Source organism: Mauremys mutica, chromosome 2 (genome assembly GCF_020497125.1).
Source record: "Mauremys mutica isolate MM-2020 ecotype Southern chromosome 2, ASM2049712v1, whole genome shotgun sequence".
Lineage (NCBI taxonomy): Eukaryota > Metazoa > Chordata > Testudines > Geoemydidae > Mauremys > Mauremys mutica.
In genome coordinates, this window is record NC_059073.1 from 73,184,766 (window position 1) to 73,207,193 (window position 22,428).

Below are 22,428 nucleotides of genomic sequence, written 5' to 3' on the forward strand. Positions count from 1 at the left end.
GAGTTACAGTAGGCAATAGACAGCCAATACCTGAAAGCATAAGGAAGTAATATAAAGGAATCAGCTACAGACCAGCGTAGGTGAGCTGCCAGAACTGGGGAGCATATGGAAGCTTTATCAGAAGCAACACCCCCACTAGGCAGAAGTTCACAGGTGCTGGAATAGGTGTGCAGTCACACCCCCTGGTTTGAAGTGGTTTCCATTAAGTACAGGGTTTACAGTTTATTTGAATGGCTCTCAGTACTCTCATTATACAAATTGTTCCAGCAACCCTGCAGAAGCTCCATTTACAGTCCACATTCACCCCAATTTCTGCTGCTCTCTTCACTCTGTGCTTATCAGCTCCACATAAGTCCATGTCTCTGTGGTTCTTTCCAGTCCTGGAGATCCTCTAAGTGCCACAATTCCCCAGCCCTGGTCCTGGACAGCTTGTCAACTGTACAATGTCAGAAGCACCTACAGTACTAGGGAGCTTTGCAGGACCAAAGTGCTTCTTGTCCCAACCTTAGGCAGCAATCTCTGGTCCTATTAAGCCTTTTCTGCAAAGCCTACTTATCTGGGTCTCCTTGCTCCAGTGGCTTTTATAAACTGGCATGAATCCCAGCTGGGAATTCTACAGACTTTATAGTTCTGCCAGAGACTCTGGAGATTTCTCAAAGGTTTACGTGTTCAGAATGAATCTCACCAAAATGAACCACTTAACCTTCCAAAACAATTTCAAAGCCACTAGTCCTCAGTGAGAACAAAACAATCTTGAACTTTCTAGACCAAGCCATTTTGAAGCAATGACATTCTAAAAACAGAAGTCTTCAGAAAGTGAAACTGTAATATTCAATATTTCAGATTTCCAAAATGTCTTTCCAATGGAGTGACTACTGTGTCTCCATAATATCCATTAAACAGCAAAACAACAGATGGTAACATTTAAATTTTTATCTACAAATGAACAGGCCAGGTGGGAACTGAAGACCCATTCCTACGGTTCTGCAAGAAAATTGCAAAGAGCATTTGTGATTTTTTTCATAACAAGACTCTAGTATTTGGATAAGATTAAAACATCACCTCATGCTACACTCTTAGGGAGTTTTGCATTTACATCTCCTAGACTGCATCTTAATGATTTATTTGTTTATGGTACAATCATATTTATTTGTACAGCGTACAGTAGCACAGTGATTTACTTGCAGAAGAAAACAAGCATAATCCCCCCTTGCAAAATTATAGATTCTGTAACTCAAAATGTTCAATAACTTTCAGGACAAGGGCTGTATTTTCACCTTCTTTTCTCTATAGATTTTTCTTTCATTAGCATTATCATTTTCCAAATATAAACCCTGTTTACTCAGTATACAGATTCAAGACCTCGTGTGGCTTCCAGATCTCTAGGAATTATTTTACAAATAAATCATTGCAGACAGTAAAACATCTATCCCTTAATGTCTGAAAATATGATGCATTAATCTTTTATCATATCTCCATCACTGCTGAAAGCTTAGATAATTTTGCCTGTATGTTCTTCAAGAGGTTCCCTCCCCCACACCTCCCAAAAACAAAAGATTAGTTGAATATAAGAAAGACAGGGAAGAGAGAAAACCCTTTGTGACATTCTTATCTGATATTTCAGAGAGATCCATTGAGCTCCCCAGAAAACCTGGAGGAAAAAAAGTATCCAGGAGATGTCTCCATACCAAGTCCAAAACCCAAGCTCCATCCGAGAGATCTCAAGAAGGAACTCATCACGTGAGTCACAAAAAATGTCTCGTTTTCCTTTCTCCTCCTCTGTGGAGACGACAGACACTAAGCACAGTAGAACGTCTGTGAGTTGGCTGCTTTGGAGGAGCTGTGCAGGGGAATTCTGCACCCGCTGCTTCCTACACAAGAGTGTTCCATTGTGGCTCTCTTGGGCTGGGCAGCAGTGAGGTTTATAGTCAAGGCAAGTCAGGAGAGGACTGTCGGCCTGGATGGAGGATTCATGACTATATAGATTTACTGTCTAACCCCACCACTCATGCACAGAGGTAATAAAATGGCAGCAGCCACTACTACACATGTGGATTGTAGTAATGATTGCAGAGTAGCTGTTCTGAGACTCCTATTACTGTTCTGGAAAACAGATTTTATTCCTCTCTGTCCTCCATGGAGATCCCCTGCAGTGATTTTGTGTAGGAATCCAGGGCATAGCTCTAGGATTTAAAAGAAACAGAGCTGATAAAAAATATGGCCCATAAAGACAAACAACTCACTAAGGACTCAATCCTGCCTATCTGCAGAGAACCATGTGCAAACTCAGAAAAGAGTTAGCTATAATAGCTAAAGACAATTAAGGTAGCAGAGGTTACCACACATACTGCACAATGATGTCCATGTCAGAATGGCATGTAGATGTCACCATGAGTGTAGTTCTAAGATGCATGCTGCCCTTCTATAAGATAATGGAAAATCAGCAGTCATATCCATACATTACATTATGTGTGCATATTACCAGATGATCCCAGAGTTCTCAAGCAGGAAGATAAGGAGGAAAACAGCTTCAGATGAGTTTAGTTCAAGGACTAAATCAAGAGTCTCAAATTCCTTTGTATGAGAATAATACAGACTGAGGATAAATTCAAGATGCTTTAGATTAAAGGATCATTCCTAAAAGAAACCTCAGCTGTTCCTTTACAATAAATAACAGGAGTTCATGCTTGTTAAATGCTGGTGCTGAATATAAGACAAGTAACAGTGACTGTAAAAAAAAATCCATTGAGCAGCATTGTCCCCAGGTACATTCCATGTACTCCAGATGTTGAACAACATAATGTGTTTGATGGACAAAGTGTTTTAAGGCCATTGCTCAAAATAGAAAAAAATAGTCTCTGCCTTGTACATTACATAATAATTAACTGTCTGCTCTACCCAGATCCCCAATATACAGAGCATGATTCTCTCCTCGCTTACACTGCTGTAACTCAGTAGAAGCTCCACTGAAGCCTGTGAAGTTACAACAGTGTAAAACTTGTGTGAGTGGAGAATCAGGCCCACGGTCTCCTTCATTTTTTGCAAGATGGCCTGTGTCCTAGAGCTCGACCCACAAATGAATGCGGGGTGTCTGTCTCAGAGTCATTTCCTTTCTGCATGTCCTTGTTGTCAGTATTTGTTATGCAGTAACAGCAGGCTCGGCACTGTATTGAACATAGATGAAGAAACAGTCCTTGTTCAAGGTGTTTATAGTGTAAACAGACTGTTCCCTTACTTGCACAATCTGAACTATAATATGTCTCACTTCCTTTTAAAAAACATAGATTTAAAGTAGGAAAATGAAGCAGCTTTTGAGCATTAACACAGACTGTGTCATTTTGTTATCTGATAAAGCAACACAGTTGTGGAAACATATAGAATAACACAGCAGAGTCACTTGGCACCTACCTTTTAAAAACAATAAAAACCAAAACCAACTGCGACTTATACAGATTTGCCTCAAGTGGCAGGGAACAAAGCAGTGTATGTGCTGATTAAGAAAGTTAATTAATAACTTAGTTTTATAAGAATTAGATCTGAGACCTTCCAAACAGGCAGATTATTTAAAACGATTGAATGGAGGTCATGTTATTCACCAGTCTGTTTACACATGCAATGCCAGTAGCCAGTTTGCATGCACAGGCCAAGATTTTCAGAAATAACTAATGATTTTGGGTGTCCAGCTTGAGAATCCCTAGAGGGGACTTGTTTTCAGAAAAAGCTGATTATCCACCTGCTGAAAATTAGGCCTTTTTCAACTGTCTCTTTTTGGACACCCAAGACCACTAATCATGTCTTAAAATCCTGGCCATGCTCCTTGAAAAATCTTTGGATTCACATCAAAACACTGTCAACATCTAAAACATTTTTTTGACATCCATAGACTGCTCTGTCTCTAATTTAATATTCACCTGGGACTCAGTATACATATTTCATTTCTGTTTTCCCCTCTATCTCCCAACCCTGGTAGGCGCCTCAAGACAAAAGCAGTCTGCACCACTTACTGATGATAGTCCATAGCACATCACTGCAGACTCATTCACAGCTGAACTCCATGACATCAACCCTTGTCCTGCTATTTGCTTTGCAGACTCAGTGGCACTGAGTCAGTGAGACTCAATCTCTGTCTCTGGAAATTACGTTTCCTAGGGGAAAACTCTGTAGAGTGAGTCTTTCACCTCTGGTAGTGCAATCTGCATATTGGCTGCTCACCATATTGTATCTGCAATTGCAGTTCATGACCTAAATGGCCTCAGGCTTGAGTTTATTCTGCCTCTTTTAAAACAACAACAACAAAAAACGGTTGTGAATTTATTAAAAACACTAATGTATTTCCTTCTGTGATGTTTATTTCTTTGTGATATGGGCGGATTTCCAGATGTTGATAAAAACATTTTCCTTCTTTTCGTAATAACTGGGTGTCCTTTCTTCACCATATTATCAGATTATTTACAACAATTGCATCCAATTTTAACACGTACGCAGTAGATACACTACACACAGAGTGGCAGTGTATAGCTAAAGTGCACCTGTCCAGACAATGAAACAAGAAACATTTTTAATACATTGGATGAAGAATCCGTATATGATACTGGGGACAGACAGTATGTACTGTGTGCCCACTGAGCCTAGAACATACTGAGCAAGTCAGTACAAGTGGCTCCATCATGAGGAAGTTCTTATAATGACATAGGCTCTTAAAAAAAATATCTATACACAGAGGATGATTTCCAACAGCCCCAATGGGCCATTCCAGCAACTTGGAATAGCCGAGTCATAGAAACACCCTGGCCATACCCATCCTGCAAGAGGTGATGTAGAGCCAGCTACACTGATTGTGCCTACTGGGGACTCCTCTACACTGGAGAACTCTGATGGAGCCCATCTGGCTGGTCTGAGACCCTGATTGAGTCAATATAAAGGGTTCAGAGAACAACAATGAATAAGCCCCTCAAAGCCCGATTTTCAGGTATATCAAAGACCCTTTATACAACTCCAACAGCATAAAGAGCCTTACAACGTGCGTACACGTAATTCATCCCTGCTCCTGTCCTTTCTGCTTTACACTGCTAGAGCAGTATATAGGGACTTAAGTGTGAATGAGAATCAGGCCTCAATGAGTAAGGCCTGGTCTACACTGCATGGGTAGGTCAACATAAGCTGCCTTGCATCAACCTAGCTGTGGAAGTGTCTTCACATAAAGGCTCCTGCTGACATAAGTGCCTCTCTACGCTGATTTAGTAACACCATCTCCCCAGGCGGCACAGAGTCACGGTCGATGTAATTATGTCAATGCAGTGTCAGTGTAGATACTACGTTGCTTATGTTGCTTGTTACTGGCCTCCAGGAGCAATCCCATAATGCCCCACATTGACAATGCAATCGATACAAGCACTCCTGGAGAGGATGTGCACCGCCGACGCAAGGAGCAAAATGTGCACGCACACAAGCGATTTAATAACAAAGATAGCTGTATGCCAACGTAAGTTAGGTCGATATCATTTTGTAGTGTAGACATAGCCTAAGTCAGACTTATTTTACTACTTTGGAGCAATTTTTTAGTGCTTTGCCACTTACACTCACTTTACACTAATCTTGTAATTTATGATCCCCTCACTAGGGCCATCAGCAAGAATTGAACTCAAGATGTGGCATTGCAGCACACACCTATACAATTTGAGCTAAGGAAATAAGTCAGTTAGCTGGTAGAAGCCTGTGGGATGTTAGTGGAGACATGGCACAATTTTGCCAGTGTACTACATGTACACCATCATTTTTGTTATTGCTGAATAGAGCCCAGAAGCTTCCTAGGGAATTGAACCTGTTCACTCCAGGCTGCAGTTGGATGAATGGTCAGTTGCGTCTGTCCTGGAAGTCACAATGACACCTAATTACATTACTGGAAGTCTTTAACTCAAGACCAAATGCCTTTCTAAAAGATATGTTCTAGCTCAGCCAGAAGTTATGGGCATGATGCAGGCATTGCTGGCAGAGGTTCTGTGGCCTATTGTTATGCAGGAAGTCAGACTTAGATGTTCATAATGGTACTTGCTGACCTTAAAATCTGTGAATTGTCATAAAAAATAGCTGGCAGTAATGGAACTATCCAGACTGTGATAACTGCAAAATCTATACAAAACATACGGTAGTTTCAGCTAACCCAGAGATACATAAAATTGTTTTGATTCACACGGGTTATGAAACTTTACACAACTGTACTGTGTTCTAACCCACATACTTAGATCGAGAGTGGTACCGTCGTGATGATGACATTGATTTTAGATAATGTCAAATGTAGTTGGTGTGAAGTTGGTATGTGGTAGATTGTTGTTTAGCAGTGAGGGGTGAACTGTATTTACATAATTTGGAAACACTCTTAACTCTAACTGCACTTTCTATACACAGCTGCCCAACTCCAGGATGTGATGGCAGCGGTCATGTAACAGGAAACTATGCATCACACCGCAGGTGAGAAATGACAAAAACTCATAACAGGAAGTAGAGCTGCTGTATGTACAGTCAGCTTCAAATATTTTTATATATAACAATATTGGGCAATAATTTTCAGCCAATTAATGTACCCAGCAAACTCAGCCTTTTTTTTTCTTGTGGTATATCTCACAAGGTTTTTTTAGCTGATTACAAACAGTTCACTGTGATTATTTGTTATGCAAGATGTATGGATTAGCTGAGATTGGTTAGATAAATCATATGGTACTGTTTGTGCGTCCTTAAGTGGATGAGTGTACAAACACTACTGCCATGAATACAGATTTAAAAGTAGGTTTCCACAAACTTTAGTACATGTGGCTTTGAAGTTCTCAGATTTGCAAATGCTTTTTGTGGGGTGCCCCCTATTTACTCTCTGGGCTGGGACAATGGTCCCATCTCCTGCCTTTCTGTTTGGGTGTAGGGAGGAAGCAGTCCTTGCCTTTCCCCAACGACATGGACTACAGTTCTTTATGCTGGCAGCACAAAAGAGTGGGAAAGCTCTTTGTACTCTAACCAGCTCCATGCATATCTGCTTTGGGACCAGACAGAACCTGGCTCCGAGCAAATAACCTGCTCCGATCTAAAGAATGACTACCCTGAATTGTCTAGCTCTTGTTTGCCAACTGCAATTGGTTTTTTTGTTTTGGGGGGAGGAGGGGCTGTTTCTATTCCATAATAAATAATTAATGCTTTTCTAGAAAAATCATTTTCTGTTTTAGCATATTGAAGAAAACATGTTTCACATCTGTTTTCCTTAGTGTTTCCGGGTGCCCATTAGCCGACAAAACGTTAAAATCCCTTATGGCGGCCAACTCTCAGGAGCTTAAGTAAGTAATGACAATAGAAAAAAAGACTTTGGTTTGGTGATGGCTGTTCATCTCATATTGGCATGTTTCCCAAACAACTGCAGCTATTTAATAGGTGAGAGAATTGATCTTTGTAAAATAAAGGCCAGTTCAACTCCTTGTCCCAAACGTGAAAACAAATTGAAATTAAAGCCTTTAAGAAAAGTTGGGCTCACTTTTCTTTGTTTTTCATGTTTTTGCACCTCTTCATATCCATACACTACCCCAAACCTGGTGCAGATACTCTGAATGTTGAAAGAGAGGCTGTTCTGATGGTATTTCTGAACCAGCTGGAGCCAGGAAGTACCAAAGTCTTACAAAGAATCTGATCTCACAAAATACCCCGTCTGATTTCTAGATCAAAGGGGTTAGGATAAGTATTCAGACATCTGAAAACCAAAACAAGCCAAGCCTGCAAATCTTCAGTCTTCATCCTCCAGCACTAGATAGATACCTTCAGCTTAATGTCACTGAGGCAGCCGTCAAATCATATGAATCAGTGTTGCATATTTCTCACCATGAAATGACACAAAAGTGTTTTGCAGGCCCCAGTAGATAGGCAGATGTATAGGGGCTTAAGCAGACCTCAGTAATCTGCACAGCTGGCCATGGGAGTCAGGAGAGGGATTGGCAGCCAATCACCTAGTTAATGGACGGCTTTTGTCAACAGAAGGGAGTGAAGTAAAAGGATGGTTGGTGCTTTTTAGCTATATCTACACTGCAAGCAAGGGGTGTGATTCCCCTGCTTGTAGTGTAGATGTAGCTTTTCACAGGTTTGCCAGCCCTCTTTTCTCTTTGCATCAGTAAATGGGGTCCTGCTGTATATGGCTTAGAACGTCAGGGGGGTTTGTGGGCCTGTACACCCTGCCCATATTTGGAGTCACCGTCAGTCCAAATAGAGGAGAGTAAGTTCTGATGATGGTACGTCTACACTGCTTTAATGGCGTTTCAAGTACAGGTGGCCAAGTCCAGGTTTTAGTTCAGGGTTTAGCTACAAAGTTTGTCAACTTCCCAAAACAAAACAATGACACTTCCAGTCATGATATTCAGGTGCTGCCCTGCATTGTAAAAAATATGTTCTGTGACCCTAGCCAAGGAAAGCCTGCTCTCTAGGGACACAGCAAAGGCGGTAGGAAAGGGCCAGCTATGTGGGCAAGAGGTGAAAGCTGTTCTCAGAGCATAGACATTACTGAGGTGCTGACACAGTGACATGACATTTCGGCTTTGGGGTCTGCTGAACTCACCTCCTCAACGTTTGGTTTGAATAAAGCTGTGGAAAGAGTGACAGAACAAAGATTTGTGAAAACGGTGCCAATTCCTAAATGGGTCGCTGATTCAGCGCTTTTACTTGCTTTCCATGAACTCAGACCTGAATGAGTGGTCACACAAACAAAATAAATGGCTGTTCTGCATGCAAACCCACATAGTCACAGGTGAACAGTGACATTTGCATACCCACATAGATACTGTTTAACTAAAGCTTATAAAGTTTCAGTTGTGTAATAAGGAAAGAGAAGCAACAGCATGTGACCTGAGTTACTAACCACATGCTATGAATAACGAGTGAGTCATGGAAGACATAGTCAAAGTTCACTAACAGCCCATAAGCAGAAATAGGTTGCATGAAGTGTTCAGCGTCGAATTTCAAATAACTAGCAAAATAGTAAAACTCAAAATTTGTTCCCAGACCATTTGAAAAGAGAAAAAAGGTCCAGTAAAATTATTTGCTATACATAGATCATCCAGCTTCAGGTTTGATCAAACAAATTTTGCTCTATCCAATTTTAAATAAAACCCCATTTTCAAAAAGGTATATTTTTCTACAGCATTGTCTAGAAAAAAAAATATATAGGAAGAAGGAAGAAGAAAAGAAACCCTAAACCCAGATCCTGAAAACACTTCTGCAACTGTGTAGCTATACTCACATCAGTGTTTCCTTTTAGTTCACAGGGACTACATGAGTAAAAAACCTCATGGTGTGTTTACATTGCAAACGCTGATTGCAATGTAGCTATATCCTTAGATGCACAAGTATTTGCAGGATCAAGCCCCCAGTGACCATCGTCCTAGTTTTATTTCACATAGTTATACAGATATATATGGCATCAAAAAGAACAGATGCATATATTTTTACAATAACGTTCACATTTAATTGCAATAATCAAGTTAAACTTTTGCCTTCTATTTTGACTCATTAAGCCAGCAAGATACCTTTTCTGATTTTCAACTAATCTACAGTTTGCAGTGAAGGACAGATTTTAAAAGTGGTTACTTTAGTCAGATTGAAGACATTTAAAATTAGAGGCTTAATGGTACACAGAGTACTACAGAAAAGGACTAGTACAGAATATCTTACCTGGTGCCTGAGATAATAAAGGTTCACAAATTTTAAGGCCAGAAGGAACCATTATGATCATCTAGCTTAATTTCCCACATTACACAGCCCTGGAATTTCACCCAGTAATTTCTGCATCAAGCCTATAATTTCTGTTTGAGCTATAGCATATCTTGTAGAAAGACAGCCAGTCTTATTTTATAAAGTTCAAGTGATGGAAAATGCACTATGTCCCTTGATCAGTTGTTCCTGTGATTAATTACCAATATAAGTTAGTTCTTTATCATTTCTTTAAACCAACTTGATCCCCCAACTATCATGGTTTAAATACTGATGCAGTAAAAAAAATAGAATAATACACTTCTAAAAGGCACAACTGTACCTTTAAAAGAGAGTTTACAGCTGTATATTTAGGTGTTTAGTACAGTATCCCAGTATGCCTCTACTTAGATCACCCAACCACAAGTAAGACATTGAGACGTGTAGAGAGTTATTGAACAATGTGAATTTCCATAGTGGATCAGTACAAGGTTACTTGGCACAGCTGTTCCTGTAATTCTGATACTCTGGAAAAAACATAGTGTTCAAAGGCTCTTGGGGAGGCTTAGCTTTAGTACTCAAAACTGTACAAAACTGCGCAAATGCCTGGCACAGCATCTGAAGGTAAATGTTTTCCTTGTGCTGTTAGTGCTGCTTTGTACGCCTAGGTGTGTTTCTTCTTCCTGAATTTTTAAAAGGGACACTCACGGCAAAAGAGAAAATCCCTTCAAATATGTACAAGATTAATTGTGAACCTAAATATCTGCCACTCATCCAGCAAGCGCCTGATCCAAAGCCCATTGTAGTCAATGAAAAGGCTCTCATTGACTTCAGTAGACTTTAGATCAGACCCACATGCATTGGCACAGCCAACATGTCAATTCAATCTGAGCACCAGTGAGAAAGTATGGTCAGAACAGTAAGATACAGGTTTATTCCTTCCATTAGGATGCTGAAATATTTTGTTATTAAACTTTCAGATTTGAAGGCTTCTGTTTGCTGCACGCAAAAAAGCCCCTGAACTCTAAAATGGAATCAAGGCCCACTTGCCAAATAAAATACCCAGTTATATCCTATGTAAAACAGACGTGGTCTCCTTTCTGTGTACAGAGTTAAAAAACAGAAACTCCTGAGTTCTTCTCCTGGCGATGATGTTGATTTTCCCTGTGACCTTTAGTGACATAACTTTTCAGCCTCAATTTCCCCATCTATAAAATGGAGATTATATTGAAAAATGTGCCGGTCATTGTAAGTCTGACATCAAATAAACACATAACAGTTATTTCACAGAGAAGTCAACAAATAAAAGGCTACATGTTTGTTTTTCCACAGTTGCTCCTTCATAAGAAAAGAAATATTTTGCTATGAAAACTTTAACATATACCGTGCAAATCTGCAGTGCTGTGTTATACAATATATTTCAAGTTCCCTATTAAAAAAAAACAATTATAGAAGAAAACATGAAAGCAGTTTGCCTACTGGAAAAAAATATCAGCAAGAGCTAGTTGTGTTTGTTCAGCAAAAGCTCCACTGCTGTTTCTTCCACTGAAGACAGATTTGTCTGTTCCTTTTTAAAAAGTCATCTCTTTTGCTCTGTGCATTATATTAGGTGTCCCACACCTGGTTGTGATGGCTCTGGTCATGTGACTGGAAATTATGCTTCACACAGAAGGTAAGAATCATTCAATTGTTTGGGAGTGAAGCTGTGGGAAATCATGGAACGTGTCAGCGGAACAAAATTGTTTTTCTTTTGTATACTTCTTTCAGCTTGTCTGGTTGCCCTCGTGCCAGGAAAGGTGGTGTCAAAGTTACTCCTACCAAGGAAGAAAAAGAAGACCCTGAACTTAAGTAAGTGCAGAAGCAAGGGTTTATCAGCCAAAAGGGAGAACAAGATGGTGCTTGGTATATCCCAAGAAATGTGCAAGTTATTCTTACACGTATGTGGGTGTGTCCTACTGTTAAAGCTAAGATAAAGGATATTTCCACAGTGAAACTGGTGGAACATTTCATTCCGGTCCTGACACAAAGTGTGGCAAAATTTAAGAAAATTCACAGTCTAAAATTCACAACATTTTAGACTGTGGTAAAATCTTGCTATGTTTACTACAATAAACTGTAGCAGTGGTAAAATTTAAGCCTGGATCCAATTAACGAATTCTTGCAAACATTCACCAAAATCTCATGTATCACACTTGGAGACACAAAGGGTGAAATCCATCTCTGTGCAGAGAGCTACCATAAGTCACACGTTAAGCCCTGAAAGTATGGATTACTGGAATAGAAGTTGTACATAGGTCTTATGCCATCCCTCTTCTGTACAGGGGTAAAATTTCAACCAAGGCAAAAACTGATAACTCTCCACAAGTCCACTTTATTCCTAACTTGAGTATGTGTTCTGTGAAAATAAATAAATAAACAAGCAGCTGCCAAAGCATGTAGGACCAGTTCATTTACAACAAAGGACTTAGTTATTTCCTGTGCTGTTCTTAGTATTTAGTATTTCAGTTAGTGATTGTCTTTCAGACGTCTGGGATGTCATATGAAAGGCCCTAGGCATGTTCTCATTAATGCTGACAGAGCTCTGCAAAACTATCAGGTTTCACCTTGGCAAGTATTTGGAATATATTTGAAAAATAACAGTTTTCCACCTGCAGAAAACCACCTTTTGTTTTTTGCCAAAAATTTGAAGAGAGAACAAAAAATTTTACCTCTTCACAAACCCGTTAAAATGTGATTTTTTTTCCCCCCTCTGATGACAATTTTTTTCTCTGACATAGTTTTATATGATGTCAGTGCTGAAGTGGGTAAGGCATACAGCTGTATTAGAAATGCCTAATCCTGAGATTTGCCAAACACCCCTCATTCCCACTGATATCAGTGGGACATTCGGGTGCTTCTCGGGATAAAGCCCTAATACAGTAGCACAGACAGCATAGTAGCCACTTAGACTCCTTTTCTTAGATGGTTGTTGTTAGACTATTGTCTTCTGTTCTCTTGAGTAAATATAAGGATTCTTTTGCTGTGTTTCTATAGATGTCCAGTGATAGGCTGTGATGGCCAAGGTCACATATCAGGTAAATACACTTCTCATCGCACTGCTTCTGGTTGTCCTTTGGCTGCCAAGAGACAGAAGGAGAGTCCTCTCAATGGGTCTTCATTATCCTGGAAACTGAACAAACAAGAGCTGCCACACTGTCCTTTGCCAGGCTGCAACGGGCTGGGTCATGTTAATAATGTTTTTGTCACCCACAGAAGGTATAATTTTGTGTTTTCTCTCTTGTTTGTTGTTTTTTCTTGACAATCCACTATAGTGTTGCTTTAAAAAAAATAGAGCTGTAATCTAATTAAATTATGTTGAATTCTTATAAGGAGTTTATATAGCAGTTGAGGTGATAGGAAGCTGAATAACCTGAGAGTTTGCATGAGGTTAAAACTATTTTTAACATTGCCCACAAGACAATGGCTTTCACAGATCTTTCTAGATTTCCTGAGACTGATTACAGGTTTTTGGTACAAGAAGAAGGTAGCTAGACATATATGAAATTACCAGTATTGATTGTGTATCTTTAGCAGGTAATCCAAAATGTTATTGAAATTTCACCACAAGGTTTTGCAAAAGCAACAATTGCATTAATTTTGTTATTACACAAATTGCAAAATTCTTACCAGCCACCCCCATGCATGAGACCTGTGCTTTCTAGATCCAGCCCTGAAGACATTACGAGGAGAAAAAAAATCTTAAGAACTTCAGTAGTTAACATGATTTGTAAGATGATGCATTTTCCCAGTGTAGAGAAGACTGAACAAGTTTCTGGTGGCCTGCTAGCATGCGACATCCTTCTGGCCAATAGTCTGCTCAAGACAAAGAAATAGTGGTCTATATTTCAAATCTTAGAAGCCCTCATTGCCCCTTGTGTGGAAATACCACTTTCATTAGAACTCTTATTTTTTACAAGCTAAGCAAAACCATGACTGTGTCCCACTGGTGCAAAATTTTCCTTCACTACCAGCTTGACTAGATCAGAATATGAATCTCTCTTCCATTTCTTGCGCATAAGGGTATTTCTTTTTGTTGACTTCTAAAGACCCTGCAGTCAATCTTAGCCCTTGAGTGCATATAATTACCAATTGTAAGATTTGAAATAACAAATAGCTCTGACAGTCATCAAAAAACAAAGTGACTATATATCATACAATCTTTTTAAAAAGCTATTGCAGCCTATAGTATAAATCCAGAGGTATCATCATATTGGTCATTTTATGCATCATCAAAATGATACTATAGTTAGGCACAGTGAAAATCTGCACATCAGTTGTTGTTTTTTTAAGTTGGTAAACTCAGCATTTAAAGGGATGCTACTGCCCCCTTTTTTTCTGAAGCATAATTCCTCAATAAACACAGTGGAAAGTTTTGCTTAAAAATTGATGGGACAATATGACCTCAAGATTTCTGTAAATATCACATTCACATAACCTTAGAGTAGCTCCCACTGCTATTTTCATTTGTTTGAAATGTCTGTAAAAATAGTTTGCTTCGAGGCTGAGACTTTGGTGCCAATTTTCAAGCCAGAATTCTTTTTTACAACGAAAATTGCTCTTTGTGAATTATTTTATTCCCTGTAACAAGGTTATAATGGAGCTGCTGACATGACCTTAGGAATAGAGGTCTGAACATGAGCACTGTAATATTGCTATGAAAGGATTGCTTCCATTTTCACATGGGTCACAGCATTTTTTCTATCTTTTCTAGCTTGTCAGGGTGTCCTCTGAATGCACAAGCCATAAAAAAGGGCAAAATCTCAGAAGAACTAATGACTATCAAGCTTAAAGCAAGTGGGGGTAAGGAGACATGCAAATGATGGTTACATTTATACAGCTGCTAGGGACCCAATTCTCATTTACACATTGCCTCTTTACACTACACTGACCATGTAAAGGGGTCTGAAAATCGGTATAAATGCCTTTAAATTCTCTTTCTTTAAAAACAATAACAAAATTTCTTCACGGAAGATACATGTCATTCACACATCATTTACATCCATGGACCATAACATGTGGGGTACACAACTACACAACTAAGTCTGATTCAGATTTGGGGTTTGTTTTTTTTCTGTGTTATTCAGAAACCAGCAGGAGTTACCTCAGTTAAATAAAGATTTACAAACCCCCAAGGGGATACATGTGAAAAGCAAAGTTTATCTACCTCATTCCCATTAACTTCATATTATATTGCTCAGTCTCCGTGCAATACTCCGTGCAATTCTCCCCACATTAAATAGAATGGAACGTCTGTCAAATAGTTATAGGGAACTTGATTCTGTTTCCAGTGGGTAGGGCCCAGGGACAGGATTCAGGAGACTTTGGTGGTATTCTTTACCCTTTGTCCATATTGTCTATTTAGACTGTAAGGTCTTCAGGACAGGAACTGTCTCTTACTGTGTGCTTGTAATATGCCCAGCACAATGGGGTGTTGAGCTTAGCGGCCTGTAGGTGTTATGGAAATAAAAATAATTAATCTGCAAGCAGAATTAGACCCAGAGTGATACTGAGTGAGGGGGAAATGTTCATCACTGGGGGTGGTGGATGCTCAGTACACCTCAGGATCAGGCTTTCATTGAGGCTTTGGTGGGTTGTTCTTTTTCAGCTGGTAGGCATGAATGGTGAGTGCTGCTTTTTCTCCATGTTGCCTTTTGCCTCTTTTGGCCTCTCTACAATTTCCCTCTCACAGTTCTTTAAACCACACTATGTATCACAGCAAACTAAAGCCCTGATCCTTCTCTTATCAGTCAGCCCATACAGAGCTCCTTGCAGGACCAGGGCAGATCTTCAGCTGGTGCCAATCGTCATAGCTCTAGTGAAGCCAATGGAGTTATGAGCATCTGACCCCCTCTGGAGTGGGAGAGGGATGGGGAGGGGGAGAGGGACTGCTCTTACTTTTCTGCTACATCTAAAAATCTCCACCAAAACCACAACATACCCTGTATTATTAAGGTTGTGTTTTGGATTTTCCTCTCTCAACGCCCACAGATCCTCTTTTCCTCTCACATCTCTCTCCCTGCTGTGGTTGATTGTTTTACTGAACAGTGGGGGGACCCACTCTGACAGGGAAATACAGTAGGTCAATGAAACTCAAATTACCCTTTGACCCTTGATCTCTCTTCCTGCTTTCAAAGACACTTCAACACAGGGTGCAGTTTTGACAAACATCATCAGTAAAAACCCATTTAAATATCCCCAGTTTAATCTGAAAGCCTGTTTTTTTGTGCTACACAGTTCAGTGCATAGGTACCTACAGAATATTACTTCTTTTCACGTGTTCACATTTAAACCTGTCTTTGGTCAATTCACCTTTTTGCAGGTATCGAGAGTGGTGAGGAAATCAGACACTTGGATGAGGAAATAAAAGAATTGAATGAATCCAATCTTAAAATTGAAGCTGACATGATGAAACTTCAAACCCAGGTATAACAACAAAGCAAACAATTCAATCAGTTCTAATGTGCATATGTAATGTTATTTTTAAGCTTATGTATCCTTTAAAGCATTGTGGCTTTAAACAATTTTTGACAATCTTTTCCATTTAACAGTGAACGCCTGCATATTAGTATAAAAGACTTGCAGGGTGAATAAAAGGAACTAAGCATTTTGGGAACTAATCTTAAAAAACAAGGAAATCATATTTACTGTATAAAATGTGCACTTTCTTTTGTTAACCACACGCCTGCATATGATATCCTGTGGGCATATTAAGAACCCATGTGCGGAGGCTTCATAGTAATATAATATAATTAAGCCATTAGGTCACAAGACTGTGACTTCTTATTAGCACACTCTAACTACTACTGAAAGTAGATCTCTATTATTATTATTATTATTTACAGTTTTCCCTAGTTCTGTTCACCATATTCAGCTAATGAATATTTTAATTTAAATAGTCTGAATTTTGCCTCTGCACGGTAGATAGCAGACAGCAGCTGCATTTGCTAACCTGTGCAGTGCATTAGGTAGGGTAGGAGCTATTGCAAAGGCACAGATCTCTTGATATTTTTCAATTTTTTTATTATATGTGAGTTTATGGGGAAAGGTGCTGGTTGCAGGTCCACAGTTCAGGTTGAGCTGAGTATGTAAATACACAGGGTGACATATATATTCACTTCTATTTCACCTGATGAACTAGGTGAAAGTGAGAACAGAAACTTGCCTCAGAATGTTAGGAGCATTAGGATTCTAGGTGAAACTTCCTGAAGGGTAACAGATCTGAAAAATAAGATTGAATCCAATTTCATCCCAAACAAGTTCAAAATAGTTTATAGTGGCCTCAAATTACAGTTGTGTGGTATTTATTATTAGTGAATCACCTGCATTATAGCCTGAACTAGAGACTTGCTGAATCCGCACATCCCCTGCTTGTCTTTGCCCCATCACTTCTTAAATTGGCCTGGCCAACAACTGTGATTGTATCAAGAAACTTGAGCAGGGATTGTGGTGATTTATGCTGCTGCTTCCTCAATCCAGGCAGACTAGGAGGGGTCTGCAATTTGGGTTGTGACAATTTTTAAATCAAGGTTGGAAGTTTTCCTAAAGATATACTTTGGTTCAAACAGGAATCATTTAGGGAAATTCACTGACCTGTAAAAAAAAACAGGAGTACTTGTGGCACCTTAAAGACTAACAAATTTATTTTAGCATGAGCTTTCGTGAGCTGCAGCTCACTTCTTCGGATGCATAGAATGGAACACACAGACAGGAGATATTTATACATACAGAGAACCTGTCACTGACCTGTGTTATATAGAATGGCAGACTGGATAATCATAATGCCTTCTGGCCCCTGAATCTGAATCTTTGAATTTATGCCACCACAACTCAAGGAGTTAATCTGGCCATCATCAGAGAGAGATTCCAGCAGCAAAAATGAATACAGTGTGCAGAGTTCATGAAACCCTCTTATGAATAGTGTGTGCATTTAGATACAAATGGGCATGATTCTTCATTGTTCTACTCCTTAAGCCAGGGGTGGGCAAACTTTTTGGCCCGAGGGCCACATCTGGGTATGGAAATTGTATGGCGGGCCATGAATGCTCACAAAATTGGGCTCCGGCTGGGGGTGCGGGCTCTGGGGTGGGGCCAGAAATGAGGAGTTCGCGGTGTGGGAGGGGGATCCAGGCTGGGGCAGGGGGTTGGGGTGTGGGGGGGGTGAGGGCTCTGGCTGGGGGTGTGGTCTCTGGGGAGGGGCTGGGGATGAGGGGTTGGGGGTGCAAGAGGGTGCTTCGGGCTGGGTTTGAGGGGTTCGGCGGGCAGGAGGGGGATCAGGGCTGGGGCAGGGGGTTGGGCTGCAGGAGGGGATCAGGGGTGCAGGCTCCAGGCGGCGCTTACCTAAAGCAGCTCCCAGAAGCAGCGGCATGTTCACCTTCCGGTTCCTATGTGCTGGCATGGCCAGATGGCTCTGCACACTGCCCTGTCCACAGGCACCGCCCCTGCAGTTCCCACTGGCCATGATTCCCAGCCAATGGGAGCTGTGGGAGAAGCACCTGGGGCAGGGGCAGCGTGTGGAGCCCCTTGGCTGCCCTTATGCATTGGAGTCGGAGGCGTGACATGCCACTGCTTCCGGAAACTACATGGAGCAGGGCAAGCCCCCGACTCCTCTCCCCAACAGGAGCTTGAGGGCCGGATTAAAACGTCTGGAGGGCTGGATGTGCCCTCGGGCCGTAGTTTGCCCACCCCTGCCTTAAGCGGTCATTTGCAGTTGTGGTAATGGTACCAATTCAGAATTCTGTAGTCTCACTGGTGGTAGCACTTTCCCCCACTTTGTACAGATATAAATTACTATACAAGATGTTAGGCTGTGGAGAATCAGGACCCAGCATCTCTAGCTTCAGCTTTTCAGCACGGTTTTTTCCATGCGAACTTTCACAAATGTGTACATTCCAAGCTCTCTCATTCTTGTTAGTTATTCTCCAGAAAAGAATGTCATTTTGCTAACCTCAGTGTTACTTCTTCAAAAATTATATTTTCATCTATCTGTCCAGAGATCGACTGCCCAGTCATATTTGTTCCATACGCAACTTCTCAATTTCCTCCCCGGTATATTTAATTTCTTATTGTCTCCACTCTCTGCCCTATTTCTAATCCCAGTCAGTTCAGAACTCTAACCTCCACCCGGGGAGAGGGCAGAAAAGTAGCACAAGAGCTAATACCAGTGTTGCAGCTATTATAGTCAATCAGCAGGGATGCTGTGAGAACAGAAGAGCAATGTAAACATCAGCTTTCTTCTTCCTTCCCCCAACCCTGAGGCCACACTCCCCATTCCCAACTACACAATGACCCTTCCACCTCCCTGGCAGCTTGAGGCTCTCTGGGGTCTCTAATCCATTTCGGAACTCATCTTCCCAACACAATACACGCCTCACTCAGCAGGGCCACTGTCTACAGCTTCATTTAAATAAGTTTTCCTTGTGAAACAACAGCAGAGTTCACTGGTTCAGAATTAATGTGACTTATCCCCTATTATGAGTATCTTGTGGCCATGTTATGTGCGACTCTTATAAAAACATAACTTAGGTTCAGATCTCAATTGGCAGCTTTCACAGTCTTGTGCTCCCTCTTCCAAGGGAAACCTTTCATTTCGGGTTCAAACTCCAATCATAATGCTGCCAAGGGTCTTGTTGTGTGTGTGATTTTAGATCACATCTATGGAGAGCAATCTGAAAACAATAGAAGAAGAGAACAAACTTATAGAGCAGAACAACGAGAGCCTGCTGAAGGAATTAGCTGGCCTAAGCCAAGCCCTCATCACCAGCCTTGCCGACATTCAGCTTCCACAAATGGTAAGTCTGCAGCTAAAAACATTGCCGCTTCTTTGAGAGCATGTGTCTACATGTTTGGCCAGAATGGTCACTCAGTCCGTCACTGATGTGGGTTCCCTTCCAGCTCACATGGGACTGCCTTCCAGGGTTTAATCAATTTCCCCACACTTCATTACTCTCCCTCTACACGAGCATGATGCAGTAAATGCATAAAGTTTGGAATATTATTAGCTCCAATGTTTTAAATATTGAGAGGTAGTGGAGCCCAAACTCTGACCTGGTATAAGAGGATGCAAAGCAAATATTTGATGCAAGGCAAGTATTTTATGCTAGTCCCAACCTGAAGGAGTGTCCCTGTCCCATCCAGGGTTATGCTAAGTCCTCAGGTGTAAGAAAGTGTCCTGGACTTCGAGGCACTGCAGTAACATGGGGCAATCTTCATCCATGCAAGAATAAATCTTTGCATCACTTTCCTAAGGCCCCTCTATACAAGATTCAGCGTGGCTGGTGTGTATTCTCATTCAAAACAGAACCATGCCAAAGGCCAAGTGGGAGGAGTCATATTCACATACTGCCCATACTTTACCCTCCAGGAATAGAATCCCATTCTGTGTAAAACATTAGTTTATTTAAAATCAAACTATACTGCATGTCTCTGGAATTGGTAATGGGATATGGGTACCCTTAAGGATGGAACCTTGCATTTCTGGGTAGCTCAGGCTGGAAGTAACTGTAGTTGATACTCTGATGTCCTTCCAGTATCTTATGTGCAATGAGTTTGATTTTCACATTCTAAATTTTCCCTGATGTAGGGAAGAATCTTTTGGTGGCTCTGTGCTCTGGACCCCAAACATAAAGAGCGTTCCTTGAGATCCCTGTTTACTGCACTTCAGGAATCCCAGACTCATAGGAGGATCCCTAAGGGACTGCCCTAGTTTACAGCAGCCTATAGGTTGCTCTAAGCTATGCCAGGTGCTGGTTCAGTCTTGGTCAGGCTGAGGATCAGGGAAGCAAAAATCTACCATTCCCCATCCTCCCAACCATGTCCATCACCAAGTGCAGCACAGACAGCTCCAAGAATCTGGTTATGGGTTTTGATCTACACTAGAAAATTTTGTATCCATTTTCCCACCATGATGAAAGCAGTGGCATAACTCCTATTGTAGACAGGGCTCAGACATCTTCACTCCTCATGACAATGGAACCATCCAACAGCATGGACAGCACCATTTCATGATAATCTTCTCTCAGTAGATTTTCATGATGTAATGTTGTGTATGTCTGAATTCCAACTAAATTAGCTCTTAGCACCAATACTACTGCACCAGTGCTGGAAAAGAATCACAACATAGTCTAGGACAGACTAGGCCTTCATCTTGGTCCTGTGAAGCAATGAGTGTCTCCTGTAAGGTGATGAGCACTCTCAGCTCCTGCTACAGTTAAGATGAGGGTCTAGAGTCTTATTCAATTGGATCTCTGCCAGCACTCATCGAGTCCTATATTCATTTTACTGTAGAGTCATAATGTTGCAAACATGTGAGGAGTTTACTGATTCTGCCCTGTAATTTGGCTGGGAATTGGCCAACTCCCTTCACTGAAGATAATAAAAGTTTGGTTTGAGGCCCTGATTCAGGAAGTGCTTAATACTCCTACTGAAGTAAGTGGAACCCACTCACTTGGTTCATGTTAGGCACCTGGTTAAGTACTTGCTGAACCAGGGCATTAAGGATTTGGCTCAGTATGCATGTGCATTCTCTTTCTACCTGTCTTCCTTTGCACTCTCCACACCCAGATGCTCCCCATTTTGTTCTTAAAACCCAGATTGTCTATTTTGCTCAGAAGGTTTTACCCCATTTCATCCCCACCCACCACTGTCATAGTACTTTGTTCTGTAACTGCCTCTGGAGCTAAGAACAATGTATGCCCATTAAGATCCAAATCCTCCTCCCTTTATTTACACACAGTCCCACTGTACTCCGAGGCAGTACATGCTTGAGTAAGGCACACAGAATTTGGCCAGAATTAAAGAGCAGGGCACATCTATGACAGATGCCTCACACTCCCTTCGTAGAGGGTGAGCATGTAGTTCCCACAACAAATTAAACTCCCTTCACCTCCAACAAACCCATCAGTAACTTGGATGCCTGCCATGCGTCTGACCTCAGCTCTCCCCAGTCACTTTCAGACAGGACCGACGTATCGTCACTTTGCATGTTGTCTGTTAACATTCTTTTGGGGGGAGGAGGCCTTAATTTTGGCTCCTGGAATTGGTATAATATGTTTTGTTTTCATTTAGGGGCCAATCAGTGAGCAGAACTTCGAAGCATATGTAAATACACTCACAGACATGTACAGCAATCTGGAACGGGACTATTCCCCGGAATGCAAAGCTCTGCTGGAAAGTATCAAACAGGCAGTGAAGGGCATCCATGTGTAGGATGTGAAGGCTGCTGGGCAACAGAAATTACTTAACAGCAGTAAACTCCAGATGGATCTGTTAGGATTTCATGTACTGCTAAGGCGTGTAGGTTGCCGTGCTGCATTTACAATTGCAACATTGCACTAATTTTCCCAGCTGACATAAAAAGGAAGGAAAACACAACAGACTATTTGTATTAACAGCAATGCACTCAATTAATATATTGTATTTATTTCAGTACAATTCCTTTTTTTCCTTCTTTTGCACTCAGTTTTTGTAAAGTGAATGTAAAAAGTGTGTGCAACTATTTTTTATATTTTTATTTATTTCTAATCAAAGAGTTGTGTTTTTTTATCTTTTAACAGCATTTTTGCGGCCTGCCATATTTTTACAAATGTGTTTATTAATTTATTTTCCAGTGGGATTTTAAATAGACTGAAAGTTATACTGTAAATTAAATATCTTGCTGGGTTTGTACAGGAAGAAAAAAAA

At 40.8% G+C, this 22,428-nt stretch overlaps 1 protein-coding gene across 1 annotated transcript in view; it reads left to right on the forward strand.

The window, feature by feature from the left end:
* ST18 (ST18 C2H2C-type zinc finger transcription factor) overlaps nucleotides 1-22,143 on the forward strand; it is a 219,791-nt gene extending 197,648 nt beyond the window's left edge. The window contains exons 16-25 of the mRNA XM_045005759.1: nucleotides 1,625-1,740; nucleotides 6,406-6,468; nucleotides 7,251-7,319; nucleotides 11,321-11,383; nucleotides 11,479-11,559; nucleotides 12,745-12,966; nucleotides 14,462-14,550; nucleotides 16,070-16,173; nucleotides 19,395-19,538; nucleotides 21,814-22,143. Coding sequence (XP_044861694.1) covers nucleotides 1,625-1,740; nucleotides 6,406-6,468; nucleotides 7,251-7,319; nucleotides 11,321-11,383; nucleotides 11,479-11,559; nucleotides 12,745-12,966; nucleotides 14,462-14,550; nucleotides 16,070-16,173; nucleotides 19,395-19,538; nucleotides 21,814-21,954 — 1,092 coding nt within the window. The 3' untranslated portion in view covers nucleotides 21,955-22,143. The remainder of the gene's footprint in view (nucleotides 1-1,624; nucleotides 1,741-6,405; nucleotides 6,469-7,250; nucleotides 7,320-11,320; nucleotides 11,384-11,478; nucleotides 11,560-12,744; nucleotides 12,967-14,461; nucleotides 14,551-16,069; nucleotides 16,174-19,394; nucleotides 19,539-21,813) is intronic.
* The last annotated feature ends 285 nt before the right edge of the window (nucleotides 22,144-22,428 follow it).